At 42.8% G+C, this 19,388-nt stretch overlaps 1 protein-coding gene across 1 annotated transcript in view; it reads right to left on the reverse strand.

Moving 5' to 3' along the window:
- LOC121874349 (zyxin-like) overlaps positions 1-19,388 on the reverse strand; it is a 202,662-nt gene that overhangs the window by 46,296 nt on the left and 136,978 nt on the right. The window contains exon 5 of the mRNA XM_042378474.1: positions 16,412-16,489. Coding sequence (XP_042234408.1) covers positions 16,412-16,489 — 78 coding nt within the window. The remainder of the gene's footprint in view (positions 1-16,411; positions 16,490-19,388) is intronic.

Raw genomic sequence — 19,388 nt, forward strand, 5'->3', positions numbered from 1 at the left:
GGAAGGAGGGAGAGGGTGAGGGTGGGAGGGGGGATGGGGGAAGAGAGGAGGGCCGGAGTGTGCGGTGGATATATGAGAGAGTGGAAAGGAGGTAGGAGAGAAAATGAGAGACCCAGAGGTGAGACAAGAGGATGAGAAGGTAAGTATACTGAGAAGGGAAAAAACAGGTGTCAAAAATCACAGGTGTGGTGGTGGTGATGTATTACAGGTGTGGTAGTGGTGATGATGGTGATATATTACAGGTGGTAGTAGTGGTGGTGGTGGTGGTGATACATTATAACAAGTGTAGCGATGGTGTTGGTGGTGGTGGTAGACACAAGCACACCAACACTCACCCTCCACCATGTGTAGTGAAGGTAACACCCTAACAGTGTTCTTAAGCCACACGTACACGGAGGCAGTTAATGAAATTCTCCCTTAATTTATGACGGCTGGACGTAATCAAACTAGGCAGAATTTATGGCTCCAGAAAAAGTGGTCGCCGTCATCATCATCTTCCTCTTTTTTTTGTGTAGTGGTGAAGCTGTACGTCTGTTTTTTACTCGTCAGTATGAGATCTCAGTTCCAGAAGTCTGTCAGTAACACTCTGGTTTCTTTATGGCTGAGAAGAAAAAAAATGCATTTCCTTTGACGTTAAAAAATTGTCTGTTGACGGGAGTAAGAATCTACCCGTGTGAGCTACACAGACACACAACACGGAAATAACAACACCTCCATTATACTATAGACTGCGGGGACTAATAAACATCAAAATTATACCACACGTGTCGTTCGTTCGTTACTGACACAGACGAAACCCGGTGAAAACATCTCTGTCGTTTCTGATAATGCCAAGGCCAAAGAAACGTACAACAAAAAACTTATAAGAAAAATTCCCGGAAAAAAACTCCCTGACTGGAGAAAGAGAGGCGGGAAAAAAACTGAATCCACTTACGACCGGCCGTCTACATTTTCAATAAAGTTCACCCACACAAACACACACGCACATACAACCATTATACACGAACACATACACGCGCACATACATACATACAACTATTATACACAAACACACACACACGCATACATACATACACACATACAACCAATATACACAAACACACAAGCACGCACACATACATACATACATTATACACACACATATGCACACAAATATACTTACATATATACATTACACATACATACAAACACATACATATACATACACATAAAAACACATATACAGACTTCTTCTCCTCCACACACACACACACACACACACACACACACTCTGATTCACATACATACAGCCACACAAACAAATGAAAAACAATAAGAGAGTTTGTCACGTGAGACAGAGGTACACACAGCCCCCTGCACCACGCGATACAAAAATTCCTAAAACACTTTTATAAATATGGAAGCAGAACATAAGAACCACAGATTATATGCATTAAAAAAGAGAGAGAGAGAGAGAGAGAAAGGAAGAGAAGAAAGAGGGAGAGAGAGAGAGAGGAAGGGAGAGAGAAGAAAAATTAAGATGGGAGAAGGGAGGTGGGAGTTGTTGTGGTGGTGGTGGTGCTGTGGTGGTAAAGGTTGAAGTGGTGGTGGTGGTGTTGTAGTGAAGGTGGTGGTGATAGCAGGTGGTGGTGTTGTAGTGAAGGTGGTGGTGGTGGTGGTGGTGGTGGTGTTAGTGGTGGAAGTAGTGGGTGACTCACTCTTATCACCGCCTTCATCATGCACCACAAAATCTTAGGTTTGGTCACAAGAAAAAAATGAAAGCGCGAGAAGCTGACCGGTTGTGAGGGAGGGGAGAGGGGAGGAAGGGGAGGGAGGGGAGGGGGGAGGGAGAGGAGGAGGGAGGGAGGGGAGGAGAGGGAGAGGAGGAGGGGGAGGAAGGGGAGGAATAAGCAGAATGGGGAGAAGGAGGGAGGAAAAGCAAAGAGGAGGGCCAAGGAAGGGGAAGGATAAGGGAGAAAATGGTGAAGGAGCGAGGGGTAAGTGGAGAGGGGGGGAAGGACGGGGTCGAGGAGGAGAGAGAGGGGGTCGAGGAGGAGAGAGAGGGGAGGAGGAGAGATGGAGGGGAGAGGTCAAGAGAGGTAGGGGTCGAGGTCTCTGTAAGAAGGCACGTGATAAAGCAGGTCGTGTTGGAGACCGCTGATAAAATTCTCATTATTCCTCACGACTGAAGACAAGCACGAGAGAGAAGGAGAGAAAAGAAGGAAAGAAAGAAAGAAAAAAATTATGTATTGATATGATAATCTACAACACATCTTAAACACGGGCCAGCAGCAGTAGACGCTCAGACACAAAGACCTCCACACGACCAGGATAAGGGAAGGAGGGAGAGGAGGAGAGAGAGAGGGAGAGGGAGGGAGGGAGGGAGGGAGGAGGAGGGAGGGAGGAGGGAGGGAGGGAGGGAGGGAGAGGGAGGGGAGGGAGGAGAGAGGAAGGAGGGAGGGAGGAGAGAGGGAGGGAGGAGGGGAGGGAGGAGGTTAGTTTTAAGGAATGGTTAGTAAGAGGAAGATAAGGAGGAGGCGGTGGTGGAAGATTAGTAGAGAAGGAGGAGGAGGAGGGAGAAGAAGGAAGAAATAGGAGCATGAGAAGGGGGAGGAAGAGAGAGGAGGAGTCGAAAAGGAATAAAGAGTAGAGGAGGAAGAATGATGGAGAGGGAAAGTAAAGAATGCAAGACAAGGAAAAGAAGAAGTGTAAAAAAAAGATAGGTAGGAGGAGGAGGAGAAGAAGGAGGAGCAGGAGGAGGAGGAGGGGGAAGAGGAGGATGACTATGCAAGTCCTTTAATTCTTGATAACATCGGAACACGAGTCTTAGCCATGGAGGGGGGGGAGCAGTCCTAGTTAACCTGTGTTGACCGATCCACCACGTATGCCCCCCTCCCTCCCCTCCCCATCATCACTACTACCACTTGCTCAATTACTATCATTACCTCCACCAACACTATCACTTGCCTTATAAACCACAAATGATGATTAATAATAATAATAATAATAATAATAATAATAATAATAATAATAATAATAATAATAATAATAGTAATAATAATAATAATAAATAATAATAATAATAAACATAATAATAATAATAATAATAATAATAATAATAATAATAATAATAATAATAATAATTACGTTCATCGTAAATTACCACGAGAGAGAAATAGAACACTCGACAAAAGATAATAAAAGAGAGGAAGAGAGAAAATGAAAACGAAAAAAATAAATGAGAAAAGTGACATTGAATTCGTGAGGAAGAAAGACGAACGAACAAAGAATACGATAATAAAATAAACAAAAATCTCTCCAGGGAAGGAAAATATCGGAAGAAAAAGAGGAAGAAAAGAAGGAATTAATGAAGAAGAAAAAAATAGAATATATCTGATGGATAGAATTGCAGGATAAAAAGACGAGCTGAGGGAGGAAAATATATCAGAGAGAGAGAGAGAGAGAGAGAGAGAGAGAGAGAGAGAGAGAGAGAGAGAGAGAGAGAGAGACACTAGCTCTTTGGCTTCAGTAACAGGTAACAAACAGGATAGATCATGATAGCTAGCACACCTCTCTTCTGCTGATCATGTTAACAGGGTGATGGGTGGCGGTGATGACAACAGGTGGCCAAGCTAGCAGGCTGACCTGTTGACAACACTAGAAAACGGGTAAACAGTGGTGACAACGGTTCAGTCAGCAGATAATGGCGGTGACAACGGGAAGCTTTTCTTGGGCATTCATCACTAGGAGTACACAGTAAGAAGATGATGATGGTGGTGGTGGTAATAATAATGATGATAATGATGGCGTTTCAAGCTTCATCACTAACATCACAACTTAAATTCAAGCTGCAACACTACTGCAACATGGTGTAAGCTTCAACACCATCACCACTAAACACCGACAGTATAAAACACTTCATAGCTTCGCCACAAACTATGACGACCATTCATTATTACGCCAACACCCCCCACCGTAACATTAGCCGTCACCAGAGCCACAATAAAGTAGCCACAAGAAGGGACACTATGGCGTGCAGCTTCCTCTTGACCTGGCTACATGACATGATGACTTTTAGTAGTGTGTGTGTGTGTGTGTGTGTGTGTGTGTGTGTGTGTGTGTGTGTACGACTAACCTTTCCTAATAATAATGGTGATAATTATATATGCATGATATATTCCGGGAGCGTTTGCCTTGTCTCCCAAACCCTCGGAGGTATGTTCACCGTTATGGTTTTTTACAGCACACAGACAAACACACACACACACACACTTCAGGTCAGGTCAAAGGTCATCATGAAAATATATCTCGCCGCCCGCCATGTTCCCATCGATAGCTTTCAAAATTTTCCAGTCAGCAGTTGCACGAGTCTGTGTAGTGTAGACGATGGCCGCCTGGTAGCCAAAATATACCACAAAAAAGTAGAAGTTTTAATGGTGCTTCAAGCTTGTGTCTGGTCGGGAGTAAATCAGTATATTTCTTCTTTTTTTTTTTGCTTCACGAGAAAAAACAGTCTATTTCAACTCTCTAAATCATTGTTATCGTGTAATATAGAATCAGACTAATGAACACCTGTACATCAAGCCGTTAAAAGTCCATCTATACGTAGCCAGGTGTGTGATTATTGTTCTGTAACTAACAATTGCTTGAACTACACTCCTACCTGTGGAAAAGGGAAGATGGTATATTTTGATTCCTAATATGACATCAACTCTATTATTATGACTCGACAAAAAGTGGTTCTATGCGAGTCGTGTTTCATCTCTACCTTGAATCTGTGTCTGTCAGTCGGGAGAACTGTGTGTGGTGGTTGTGATAATGCAGGCGACCGTAGGAACACCTCAAACAAGGACAGGTGTAACAATCTGTTCTGTACCATAATAAGTGACAACACCTGTAATCAGCAGTACCTGGCGTATAGCTCTCCTGCCTATACCATGATATTCTTATGGAAGTTGAGCTCCCTGATGGCACACACACACACACACACACACACACACACACACACACACACACACACACACACACACCTGGATGCTGAGGGACGAACGACTGCCCAAATCCCCATGAGCCTTTTGAGGTAAGTTTTAAAGTGTGTTGTGACGAGGCCTTCCACAACCTATGATAAACTTAAGACTTCAACTCGTGTTTCCGACGATGAGTACACACGGGAGGGGAAAATAATAATAATAATAATAATAATAATAATAATAATAATAATAATAATAATAAGGTATGTCACTTCCATTTACTACGTGTCGTCCACTGGTATATGGGTACACCAACCACAGCGAGGCTAACAGCATCTCCACCACACCACCGTCTACACCACCTCTCACTCGTTACGTACATTTAGTTTCATGACTTCTCAGAGTATCTTTGTTTTTATCGCCTTTTCACGCTGTCGCCTCCTTCGCGATGTATGTACGTATGAAAGCGCCGCGACCCTGGAGCTTTTCTGGGACCAAGGTTGAGGAAGGAGCATAAAAAAGATGTCGTTTTGCTTGTGAGAGAGAGAGAGAGTGTGTGTGTGTGTGTGTGTAGCTTATCTGCAGGGCGATCAACACCCAACTTGTAGGGCCCATGAAGATCTGAGAGATAAATCTATGCGGTTTTTGCAACACTGTGCCTGCAGGTGCTCGCTGAGGACGCCTAGTGAAATAACTTGGTGACGCCGCCGCTTATACTGGTGATGGTGTGTCGTTGTATGGTGAAGAAGCTGCCACAGGAGAGATGAAAGGGTGAAGTTGTTTGGTGAGGTTAAGCTAACTGGTGAAGTAAAGCTAACTGGTAAAGTAAAGCTAACTGGTAAAATAAAGCTAACTGGTAAATTAAAGCTAACTGGTGAAGTAAAACTAACTGGTGAAGAAAAACTAACTGGTAAAGTAAAGCTAACTGGTAAAGTAAAGCTAACTGGTAAAATAAAGCTAACTGGTAAATTAAAGCTAACTGGTGAAGTAAAACTGTTTGGTGAGGTTAAAACTTTCTGGTGAGGGGTAAAGCCACCAAGTGACATTTATACTGCTTGCCTGCCTGCCTGGTGATGCGTAAACAACCTGTGAGTATTTATTCTAATGAGATTAAGTCACCTGGTCTAATATAAGCTGTCATACAATTAACCACACCAGTATCCAATCTGTATGTAAGCTGACTTCCAACCTGCCTGCCTACCTACCTGTCAACACCTGTATATAGCTTCTTGCGGCCCTAGTTTTTTCCCTCTCTCTCCTTTACAATGACCAGGCACTTGTGTTTTTGCCCTCCCTCCTGTTTTTTTTTAACCCTGGATCAGTTCAGTATCAGATAATGTGGTGATCAACGATTAGTCATTATTCTCACCCACAATTTAAGTCATGTCAGGTTATTATAAACACATTTACCTGAAGAGAAAATGGCCCCAAAAAAATATAAAAGGTAATTGGGTGATAGTTAATGATCTTTTGTTCTCTCCACACACACACACACACACACACACACACACACACACACACACACACACACACACACCACCACTCTACGCACGTTTCACTTCTACTTAGTATTATTTCCATTATATTTTATATTATATTTCCCCATTCATCACTATTTTCATTTTTAAGGAATACTAAAAAAAAAAATAAGATTCACCTGTTAATTAAGGTGTTTTGGGGACCAGGTGATGAGAAGCTGGTAGGTATACAGTCAGATCTCTTGAGACTTTATTTAGGTTTGGTTTGGGGAAGATTGTCTGGCCAGAGTTAAGGGTTATTTCTCAGGAGACGCCACACTTTTCTTTCTCACGCCACCTCTCTCTCACACCCTGCCTCCTCACACCTCACCTCTCACACCCCTCTCCTTCACACCCCTACCTCTCCCCTCACACCCTGCCTCTCCTCACACCCCGCCTCTCCCTCACACCCCACCTCCCTCACACCCACCTACACCCTAACTCTCCGTCATACCCTACCTCCCTCATACCCTACCTCTTCCTCACACCCCTACCTCTCCCTCACACCCCTAACTCTCCCTCACACCCTACCTCCCCATACCCACCTTCCTCACACCCCTGCCTCCTCACACACCCTACCTCCCTCACACCCCAACTCTCCGTCACACCCCACCTCTCCCTCACCCCTGCCTCTCCCCTCACACCCCTACCTCCCTCACACCCACCTCCCCTCTCCCTCACACCCTACCTCTCCCTCACACCCTACCTCTCCCTCACACCCTACCTCCCTCTTCCACCCAATACTCTACCATCTCTGTTATTGTCACCCTCCTTCACCCTCGCCCTCTACCTGTCGTCCAGCTCAAAGCACAACTCCTTCAGGCAAATGTTTACCTCCTGTTTACAGGGATCACTCAGTACATTGATAACTCACAACAAGTCATGCGCCCTAATACTCGCGGTGCCACACTATAGAAAACCTCCTTTCCTCACCATCTCTCACCTTCCCTCCTCATCTTTCCTCACCATCTCTCACCTTCCCTCCTCATCTTTCCTCACCATCTCTCACCTTCCCTCCTCATCTTTCCTCACCATCTCTCACCTTCCCTCCTCATCTTTCCTCACCATCTCTCACCTTCCCTCCTCATCTTTCCTCACCATCTCTCACCTTCCCTCCTCATCTTTCCTCACCATCTCTCACCTTCCCTCCCCATCTTTCCTCACCATCTCTCACCTTCCCTCCTCATCTTTCCTCACCTTGCCTCAGCCACCTCCATTTGACTAACATCAACAGCCAGTCACCAAACTATAATAATAATCTCATTAAGCAATAAACTTGTTGCTACCAACTCAGTGAAGCGACGCAACAAAAGTGTAGAGCTGAGCGAGGGAACAGTCGACTACACACACATTACAGACACTTTACCACGTCAACACCTACCTGGGCTGGCACACACACACACACACACACACACACACACACACACACACACACACACACACACACACACACACACACACTACAGGAATCAAACACTCTATAAACGACTACTGTACTGCCAGCATAGTATAGGAGCTCTTGAATGTACTACATCGTGTACTATAAGTAACATGACAATGAACACTTAACACCGAGTCCTGACTGATGGGTAATCTATGATTCCTCTTCAGTTAATAGAGATATTTATATTATAACTTAAGACAACTTGTGTGGGTCTAAGTATGGCCATGGCCCTAAGTATGGCCATGGCCCGGCGTATATAGGCTTTGTTGGCCAGGGAAGTGTTACCGAGTGTTTGTATCTTGGTCACCAGCACACACAGAGCAGTTCCTCCTCTGTCAGGGTACAGGGAAAATCTGATCTCTCTCTCTCTCTCTCGGGGGTGGTCGTGGCCTCAGTGGTAACGGAACCCAGGATAATCTAACTCTATAATTACCTTCGATTATCACCACCATTCCCAGTGAACCACATTATTTCAAACCTGTGATGTTGAACTGCGGATCGTGGCCTGCCTTGGGTACAGGTCGTGTCTATCTGGGTACAGGTCGTGATCTACAGGCCAGGTCTAACTAGATACAGGTCGTGTCTGCCTAGGTACAGGTTGTGTATGCCAGATTACAGGTCATGATCTACAGGTTGTGTCTGCCAGGTTACAGGTCGTGTCTGCCAGTGTTACAGGTCCTACTCTCGCGTCTTTTTTCACCCCTCGCCACAATAATCAAATATTATTCTTGTTAGTCAAGTTTGTTCTCTGAGTGTGAGATGAACTTATCCGCCCGACACCCACTGGCTGTTAAAATGTAATGAATCAACTCTTGAAAAAAAATAAAAATATTCCAAAACGTTGAGAAATATTATGAAAGGAAAACACGGATCATGCCCTGAGAGTCTACCACCATAATGTTGTATGTGGATCATGTGTACCACCATTATGTTGTATGTGGATCATGTGTACCACCATTATGTTGTATGTGGATCATGTGTACCACCATTATGTTGTATGTGGATCATGTGTACCACCATTATGTTGTATGTGGATCATGTGTACCACCATTATGTTGTATGTGGATCATGTGTACCACCATAATGTTGTATGTGGATCATGTGTACCACCATTATGTTGTATGTGGATCATGTGTACCACCATTATGTTGTATGTGGATCATGTGTACCACCATTATTTTTTCCCATCCATCCGGCAATGTTAAAAACATCTCAAATTAACCCACTTAAAAGACAAAAATGGCGTCAAAACTCCACCGTGACTGGACCACAGGTAAATGCGTTGTCTGTGATGAGGTACAGGTAAAAAACTGAGGCACCGGGAGCAGTGAGGACCTAACGTATAAGCTGGCGAAGGTGTGAGGCAAAAATGACCAGGTGATCTATGGAATTTTCACGGGAGATTACGTGAAAAACTGAGGCGGAAGGTAGAGCTAAGGCAACAGGTGGGCAGCTAGGTGTGGTGTGGTGGATGCGTGGTGTGATAATGTTGTGGTTTAATGGTGTGGTAAGACGGGAGGCGTGGGAGGTGGTGTGGTAGCCTGGTGGTGTGGTAGGGCTTGGAGGCGTGGGAGGTGGTGTGGTAGCCTGGTGATGTGGTAGGGCTTGGAGGCGTGGGAGGTGGTGTGGTAGCCTGGTGGTGGTGGTAGGAAAGGCATCAAGAGGAAGGTGAGTGGATGGAGAAAGTAAGGCGGAGGGTGGTTGAAGGGGCAGTGGTCAGGTGAGGGAGAGAGGGAGGCCTTGTACTACTACACCTCATACTGTTTCACTGCCTAACTCTCCCTTCCTGCAGCTGTATGTACTTACTTACCTCCCTTCCTCCCTCCCTCACCTTCCCTTTTTCTCTCCCTCTTCCGCTCAATCACTATCCCTCTTTCTTCCTTCTTTCATCGTCTCTCTCTCATTATCATCATCATCGTTTTTATCTTCCCATTCAAAAAACACTCAATGATTCAGTCTTACTTCCCCACACTAAAGCAACGACTTTGACAACGGCAGGTGGTGGTAGTGGTGGCAGCAGGGGACACCACACCTGCCACCACTACACTAGTTTACACTGTGACTCCTGTAAACTCAAAATATTATGGAAAATGAAAAAATATCAAGACAGGATTTTACAACACTGCCCCCACCACCACCACTGGCAGCCGGACGTAATTTTCTTCACGAGATAAAAAATAAACAAAGAAAACGTTGCCGTAATTGTCCAGATGAGATAAATAAATGCGAAGGTTAGATGAGAGTGTGGATTAATACGTGGTAAATCAGCTGTTAACACTGACCTTACGACTCTTCGCCTTCACTATAAAAAGGATTTGTTATTATCATCAAAATTAGGGTTGAGATTATTTAAGATGTGTTTATATGTACTGGTATTAAGAGTACATATTGCTATCAGGGTGAAAAACACATGATGGAAGTGTATTATTTACCAACACACACACACACCCTACATCAACACACGCAACATAACACACTTACCTAGACCAATAAGCATACACAAACTACACAATTGTACCCACAATACACACTTGTACCAAAACACACGCACTACACACCTGTATCAACACACACCTGCACACACTACACACCTGCACCACTACAACCCTGGAAGGACCAAGACACACACACACAACTCGACCCTGTGAACCCATCTCCGTACTGCCTTTGTAACTATGTTCTAAATTAATAAAAATAAGACGAGAGGAAAAAAAAGACCGTAGAGTTTTTCCTTCATAATGGGCAACATGACGTGGGGAGGGGGAAGGACCTTAAAACGCCAAGACAAAATGCGGGTGGCTGAAATAAAGAAGGAAATTTCTTTTTTCCCTGTCGACTTTTTTTTTCCATGGTTCACATAATGGCGAAAGGAGAACACTTAGAATTTCATATTAGTTAATCTCGTCTCAGAATGCAGCGTCCAAACTTAAACACAGACGATAAACATTAATTTTCTTATTGAGGATTATTTTCGTCTGATTTATTTTCGTGTTTTACTTTTCTTTAAATATATGAAATGACTTTTTTCCTGGTATTATTATAAGACTAGTCACAACAGCTGTATGAGTGTTGTATAAGTATTGTATTAAGTCTTATAGAATATTGTATAATACCTCGGAGTGTGTCAACCCACCAGACTAGGGAGCTTGTACCAATTTTTTTTTATAATATAATTCTTTTATTTTCCCTAATTTAAATTTTCCAGGACTAAAACCTTATGGAATCCTATTTTTTTACAATTTAATAATAAAAATCACTCTTAAAGCTACCTGTTTCTATAGATACTGTATACATTTGTAATTATAAATGTAAAAATTGTAAAGTGAAGATTTTTAATGGGGAATAATCATCGATAAAAAATAAAATCAATCTTTTACAATTTCTCCAGACATGTTAAAAACTTTTTGTAAAATTTGTAACCATAAGAATGGATGATGACGAGACGCAGCTGTTACAACCATCACCTCCACACTGTTACACCCTCCACACACACACTGTTACACCTCCTCCACCTCCGCACACACTGTTACACCCTCCACACACCCTGTTACACCCTCCACACACACACTGTTACACCGTCTTCCACCTCCACACACACTGTTACACCCCCACACACACCCTCCCCCCTCACACACACAACACCCCCACACATACCTCAACACCCCCACACACACCTCAACACAAACACACAACACTCCCCACATTAATACCACAACACACTGCTAACCTCCACGCTGAACACCTTGCTAAACATGCGTGCCTGAAACAATCTAAAAATTTGCAGTATATAAAATTAGTCAATACACAGATAAAGTAACGAGAGGTGGCGAGCCTGGGCGAGTGAGGTGTATCCAGGAGCAGAGTCGTGTTGTATCACAGGTGGTGACGTCTGCCTCCTCCCCTGTATTATGTACCAACTGACCAAACATTCACAACCTTTCATTATGGACAATAAAAGTATCACATTCTACTCCTGTAATAGATATAAAGATATTCTTACTACTTCGCTCCTTGTATATAAAGGGGGGGGGGGGTGGAGTTGGTCAAGCTAGTGAAGGCTGTGGTATTGTGGTAACGTTGTCTGGTGGTGGTGGTGGTAAGCGCAGTTGCCACGGCAACACTGTGTTACGCCAGTGCACACACCACAGAAACAACAACGCCTCCCGCCACTGTTCCACCTCACACGTATTCTTTAGTAAAACAATGACAACAATAATACTGTACATAACACAAATTCAAATCATCATTAACTTGAACACACGTCCTAAACATCGGTGTGTACCCATCACTGTGTCGCTCTGTCTCACTGGTACAATTGTTAAGTGTACTGTACACCACGGTCCTATTTGACGTGAGAACACACATACAGTACATGTTGAGGAATAGTTAGGCGCTGCAAATGATGTGGTTATCATTTCCTCAAGGGACTGTGTTAAAAAATATCTAAGGATTTTGTCAACAACACGCACAGAGAATGGAGGCGCTGGTCGGGTGTTCCTCCACAACTATACCAAGTTCCTCTCACTACTGTACATCACATCTAGATACTCCAGGGAAAATTTTTGCATGAATATAATAATGTTTCCAAAATATTCTAACAAATTAACTGAACATATTAAGCTGCTGGAGAATGATTAAAATTTTATCTCTATCAGTCAATGGCGGATACGTTACACAGTCACCCATCAAAATTAACACAAATATAAAAGTTCAAGAAATAAGCTCACCTGAGAAAAACTACTTATGATACAGGTGTAAAAAAGTAGAGTGTAATAATGAGAGAGAGAGAGAGAGAGAGAGAGAGAGAGAGAGAGAGAGAGAGAGAGAGAGAGAGCCACACACTAACTGAGTCACAAATATACTCAACCTTCCCAACACAATCATCATATATTAAAGACTTTCATCTCTACCAAAGGCGAGGTAATAACTCTTTCTTTACCTCTCACAGCCAGGCAGGGGTGGGGGGGAGGAAAGATGTCGGTAGGTAGCTGATAAAACTCCTCTTATTGCCTTATCCATAAACCAACTTCCTAAATATCATACATGGATCAATATCTAGCCACGTGTGTACCGGGGATTACACCACCGCCGCCGCTACCACCACACAGTAATTTAATCCATATGAATATTATTATGATTTTTAGTGAAGAGGAACTTGTAGGTTAGGTTAGGTTAGGTTAGGTTAGGTTAGGTTAGGTTAGGTTAGGTGTCGTCAAGAATGGTCGGCCTCGTTACCTGTGTCAAGGTGTGTGTTAAGTTTCTTTCCAACAAACACCTTCGTCACTTCTAATTTGCATAAAACTAATTAAGGTGGACAGCCATATCGCTGCCCCTCAGAGTAACGATCGTACAAATACACTACACATAAAGCTATATTCCCATCTATCAGTTAAACATAAAGCTATACTCTTAGCTTTACACCCACCAACAGCAATCTTTCACGAGGCAGAAAGTCGAGTGTTGTGGAGTGAAAGTCAGGAAGAGAAATCAAGAAAATTAAATAAAACTTGGGGGGAGGAGAGGGGAAAGCTTGCTAGGGAGTGAACAAACCTACACATTTATCTATCTCTCTATCTATCTCTCTCTCTATCTATCTATCAATCTCTCTATCTATCTATCTATTGACGTTCTATCTCGACTTTCACTGTGTGTGTGTGTGTGTGTGGGTCAGTGTTGGGTGGCACAACACTCCCCTACACGTGGTGACTCTCCGTAACACCAACAACATCTCCTGAATATAAACTAATGTGGCTCTAGTCTCAGTGATGGAACGATTGTGAAGCAGGAGTCAGTAAAGTGGGACACAGGTTGGTGAATGTATCTTATCTAGGTCTGCGGACACACACACACACGCACACACACACACACGCACACACACACACACACACACACGGCAGGAAAGAACAGGCAGGTGAGGTAAACTAAAGCACCGAGATGAGTGAGTGAGTGAGTGAGTGACGAAGCGAGGGAGTGAGTAACGAAGCGAGGGAGTGAGTAACGAAGCGAGGGAGTGAGTAACGAAGCGAGGGAGTGAGTGACGAAGCGAGTGAGTGAGTAACAAGGCGAGTGAGAAGTGAGCCGAGTGATGGAACATGAACAAGGGTGTGGCTGACTAAGTGAATGAGTTTGAAGTATGTTAGTGAATAAGCTGAGTATGGGGAGGAGGGGACGTGGGAGGCACGACAAACTAGGTCAGCAGAAAACCGGCTTCAGCAAGCAACTCTTTTGTTTTTCTCTCTGTTATCTACATTGAATATTTCCTCCTTCCATCCCCGCACACACCTGAATCTTACAACACAGAATGCATTTAAAGAGATACATAATATATTTTTACACACACACACACACCCCTACACACACACACACACACACACACACACACACACACACACACGTCCAGCCACTTTGGTAGAGGGAGGCCAACACTCCTGCTGGGGATCGAACCCGTGACCTTCTCTTGTGAGGTGAATACTCTACTAACTGCGATAATACATGTATCTTCATATGTATAAGGCGAGTATATACATAAGTAAATAATAAACAGATACACTACAACAAAATTCAGCCCATAAGAGCCCGCACTGATAGATATAAGAACAGCACCATCCCATCTATTGTTAAAATAATAAACAACTCCTGATTTATGTACTGTACAGCCCTGTAAATGTATTGAACGCATATCATTATGTCTAAATCACATGTAAGTTTGTATATTTTCAGCCACCGGCTGCAACTCAATTAATAAACCGTTTATTATTATTATTATTATTATTATTATTATATACTACACATGTGTATGCTTATGTGTAAAATTACTCTTGTGCGAATAAGTGTAGATGTGTTCACGTATACGTCCACGTAATTTGTCCGTATGTATTGTTAATATTTCAATGCACAGTGTACATATGTACCAAGAGGAGCGTGTATGAAGAATACGGAGCAGCAGGTGGCGGCGCCGGACACTAAACGCTACAAAACACCTCACCAGCGACCCGTGACTGTGTTGTCAGCATTAACGAGCCAATTACTCTGGGTCTTTACCAACTGTGTGTAGCGAGGAGGGCCAACAAGGGTATAGATGCCGGGGCAGGGATGGGTCACACGTGGTTCACTTACCAGGAGAGCGTCGCCCTTCTCACCCCAGCGGTCTGGCTCCCTGGCCCTCCATCCATCACTCGTGACAAGCCAGTAATGAGGATTCAATCATGATCAAATTGTAGATCGTGGAGAGATTGATTCGTTTTTTTCACTTAAATTGGTTTCCAATATGATTTTTTGGGGACGTGAAATTATGTATTTATAATAAACTTTTCACCTGAATAAACTCCAGCAACATTTTTCACTCCGCTGTGATAACGAGGAACTGAACATGATACACACACTGGTAACAGCTTACTGTCGGGTCAACACACATGAGAACGAGATGACCTTAAAGAAAACAACTACAGAATTACAATATGTTACAAGAGACACCAAGAGGTCATAGTTGATAATGTAAGGCATATTAAGGTGATCAATTCAGGTGTTACAACATAATGTCGTCATAACTTGTTGCAGGTGACAACATGAAGAGCCTAACAGTGGCTCACCAGACTGTGTTACACCATCACAACAACAACAACAACACATTTACCTAACCTCCCCAACATATACAGAAGTTATAGTCAGTTCCTATGACAACCTTATTAGAAAAACGAAACATTTCAAATATGGAACGAAAAGCACTTGCAAAATTCCATTAGTCATGTGTGGTAAGTATTATTCTTTATGGTTCAGGATGCAATTTGAATAAATTTCGAGAATTCCACCATCAGTGTCTCGTAATTCAAAAAATAATTTGGTTTGAATTCATACCACTGTAAGGAACACGTACAACACACTCAGGATACATTAACAAAACTAAACTTACGAAAAAACACATAAAGGGAAGGAACATGAACAGTCTACGAGATAAACAAATAACATAGGGGAGAAGGGAATAACAAATTGAACAAAGATGAACACTGAACATTACGAGAAAGAAAAACAATCCGAATTATTTACAAAAAAAAAAAGCTTTGGGAGGGAAAAAATTTACGTTTGATGAAGGAGAAGAGGAAAGGGGATGGAGGGGGTTTATTTATTCTTGTCAAGCATAAGACTAAGGTTATACACTAAGGACCATGAGACTGTTACTACCACACGACTCCACCCACCCCTGAGATCCTCCACGCTCGCACTCTCACTATAAACGGGTTGTGTAGTTTACCCCCTTAGTTGTTTATACCTATTTTAATCTAAACCTGAGTCCTGTTAAGCTGACCAATAGGAGTAGAGAGAAACTTGAAATCGAGAATTTTTGTTATTTATCGGATGCAAGATTTGTGTTTTGGGTGTGGCCAGTGAAAAGGGGGTGTCTCTCTCTAGCACAAAAGTATAAAGGCTAAAGGGGCACTGGGTTGAGGGGAGGGAGTGGGGAGAGTGGGGGGGGGGGGCGAGAGGGCATGCGCTTAAAATCTTACTTGGCAGTCCGTAATCTTGGGCACGTCTTACGGGTTCCGCTCGCCGATCTGTTTGGCTGATTGGAGGGTAGTTGGGCCCTGTGAAGAGGAATGCATGTACCAATCACTCTGGAAATTGTTCGGCTATTATATGGAGCAAAATTTCCCTGCCTAAATTAAACATATTCTAATCACAGCTGAACAATGGAGATAACTTGTCCGACTGTAAGAAATAATGATCATCAGTGAATTAGGTTAAGATTCCGTCTTCAAGATGACCATATCATCTTGAACCCATAAAGCCAGTGTTTGTTTACTGCACTCGTGAGGTTGTTAGGCAGGCGAGTGTATCACCTAACCCGCCAGTATACCAACACAGTCGCTCATACTAACTATACCTTATACTCACTAACTACCTTATACTCACACTAACTACCTTATACTCACACTAACTACCTTATACTCTCACTAACTACCTTATACTCACACTAACTACCTTATACTCTCACTAACTACCTTATACTCTCACTAACTACCTTATACTCTCACTAACTACCTTATACTCACACTAACTACCTTATACTCTCACTAACTACTTTATACTCACACTAACTACCTTATACTCACACTAACTACCTTATACTCACACTAAGTACCTTATACTCTCACTAACTACCTTATACTCTCACTAACTACCTTATACTCTCACTAACTACCTTATACTCACACTAACTACCTTATACTCACACTAACTACCTTATACTCTCACTAACTACCTTATACTCACACTAACTACCTTATACTCACACTAACTACCTTATACTCACACTAACTACCTTATACTCACACTAACTACCTTATACTCTCACTAACTACTTTATACTCACACTAACTACCTTATACTCACACTAACTACCTTATACTCACACTAACTACCTTATACTCTCACACTAACTACCTTATACTCTCACTAACTACCTTATACTCACACTAACTACCTTATACTCACACTAACTACCTTATACTCACACTAACTACCTTATACTCACACTAACTACCTTATACTCTCACTAACTACCTTATACTCACACTAACTACCTTACACTAACTACCTTATACTCACACTAACTACCTTATACTCTCACTAACTACCTTATACTCACACTAACTACCTTATACTCACACTAACTACCTTATACTCTCACCAACTGATCCAACTCATTCCTCACACTACTCCTATCACCATACACTTCACACACTCTTCCTTATACCGGCGGGCTGAATACTTATACCCAGCACCATACTTCACCCCTTCCGCCTGACACCAGACGTAACATGTTAATATCACCTGACACACAGAGTAATGTTGTATATCATCCGTGTGATCAGAGACCTCTCCCTTCACTCCTGCCGAGGCAATAAGAACTGCTGGTGGCTGGTAGTACAGGTCTGCGATACGTAATTGTCATGTTATCACTGCGCTTCAACAACTAAGGTATTTAAGCGAGTAAGTAGATGATTAATTACACTCGCCCATAACAATAAGATAGAACTCTCAATGTGTATAGACTCATCCAACAGTAATATCTAATCTGCTTTCCTGTCGAGTCGGTAAACTACTTAATATATCACAAACTTTTTCGTAGAATTAAAAAAAAAAGTACTTCTGAAGATTTTGTAGTTAATATTTGATAAGTTGTAGATCTCGCTAGGGACTCCAGGTGTAGAGCGGCAACACAGACTTCCGTTGACACCTGACAATACCTGGAATCTACTGCTGGGTCATAAAGGTCAAGGTGATTGAGATTCTAACATTTCTTATACTCAAGATTTTTCTTTGTGTTGCAGTATTTTTCTTAATGTTATTCAGACAATTCACAATGAAAAACAGCGTTCATTATGTATAAACCGACACCACATATAATGACTCACAGGTATAGATGCCAGGTGTTGCCAGGTGTTTGGGCTGCACGTGTACGAGAGACTCACACACGATCTGCCAATCATTGTCCTTCATGTGTGGCGTCACCTTGTTGTCGTGTACAGCTGTGTGTGTGTGTGTGTGTCATGGCATGTCTTTCTCAGTTCAGACATTTATTACATAACTTCCAGACATGTTTCGAACTAGTCAGCCATCTTGCATAACTTCAACGAAAACAACGAAACCCATTGTTAAGATTGTCACCCCTCTAGTTCTGAACAGCTGAGGTAGTTAACGATCGATAATCACGAACGAATTTCAACACTGCTCCCTATAATTTTTCCATTACTTCACTCTATAATTTGACGTTTCCCGAAACTACAATTTCTTTTTAGCTTTTTTTCATAGTTCATATACAGTACATGTCAGTTTTTTTTCCATTAACTGTTGAGTCTCAGTGTGTCCAGCCTACGTCGGCCAACTTGAGTCTTTGGTCTGCAGTACTTGTGAGTCCAACCTTCCCATGTTTTGTCTACAATCACGGACACGGGAGTATAATCACGGACACAGTATAACCACGGACACAGGAGCATAACCACGGACACAGGAGCATAACCACGGACACAGGAGTATAACCACGGACACAGGAGCATAACCACGGACACAGGAGTATAACCACGGACACAGGAGTATAACCACGGACACAGGAGTATAACCATAACCACGGACACAGGATATAACCACGGACACAGGAGCATAACCACGGACACAGGAGCATAACCACGGACACAGGAGCATAACCACGGACACAGGAGTATAACCACGGACACAGGAGCATAACCACGGACACAGGAGTATAACCACGGACACAGGAGTATAACCACGGACACAGGAGTATAACCACGGACGCCGGCGTATAACCACGGACACAGGAGTCATTAATAACAAAAATCAAAGAACCTTATTGAAGCAGCAGATGGAAGAACGTTATATAACACAAAGAGTTATAACCCGGAAGGATATTGGAGAACATAAAGACGTGACAGACGAACAGAGACTAAGACACCTTCACTAATT

The sequence above is a fragment of the Homarus americanus genome, unplaced genomic scaffold (genome assembly GCF_018991925.1).
Source record: "Homarus americanus isolate GMGI-L3 unplaced genomic scaffold, GMGI_Hamer_2.0 scaffold50959, whole genome shotgun sequence".
NCBI lineage: Eukaryota > Metazoa > Arthropoda > Malacostraca > Decapoda > Nephropidae > Homarus > Homarus americanus.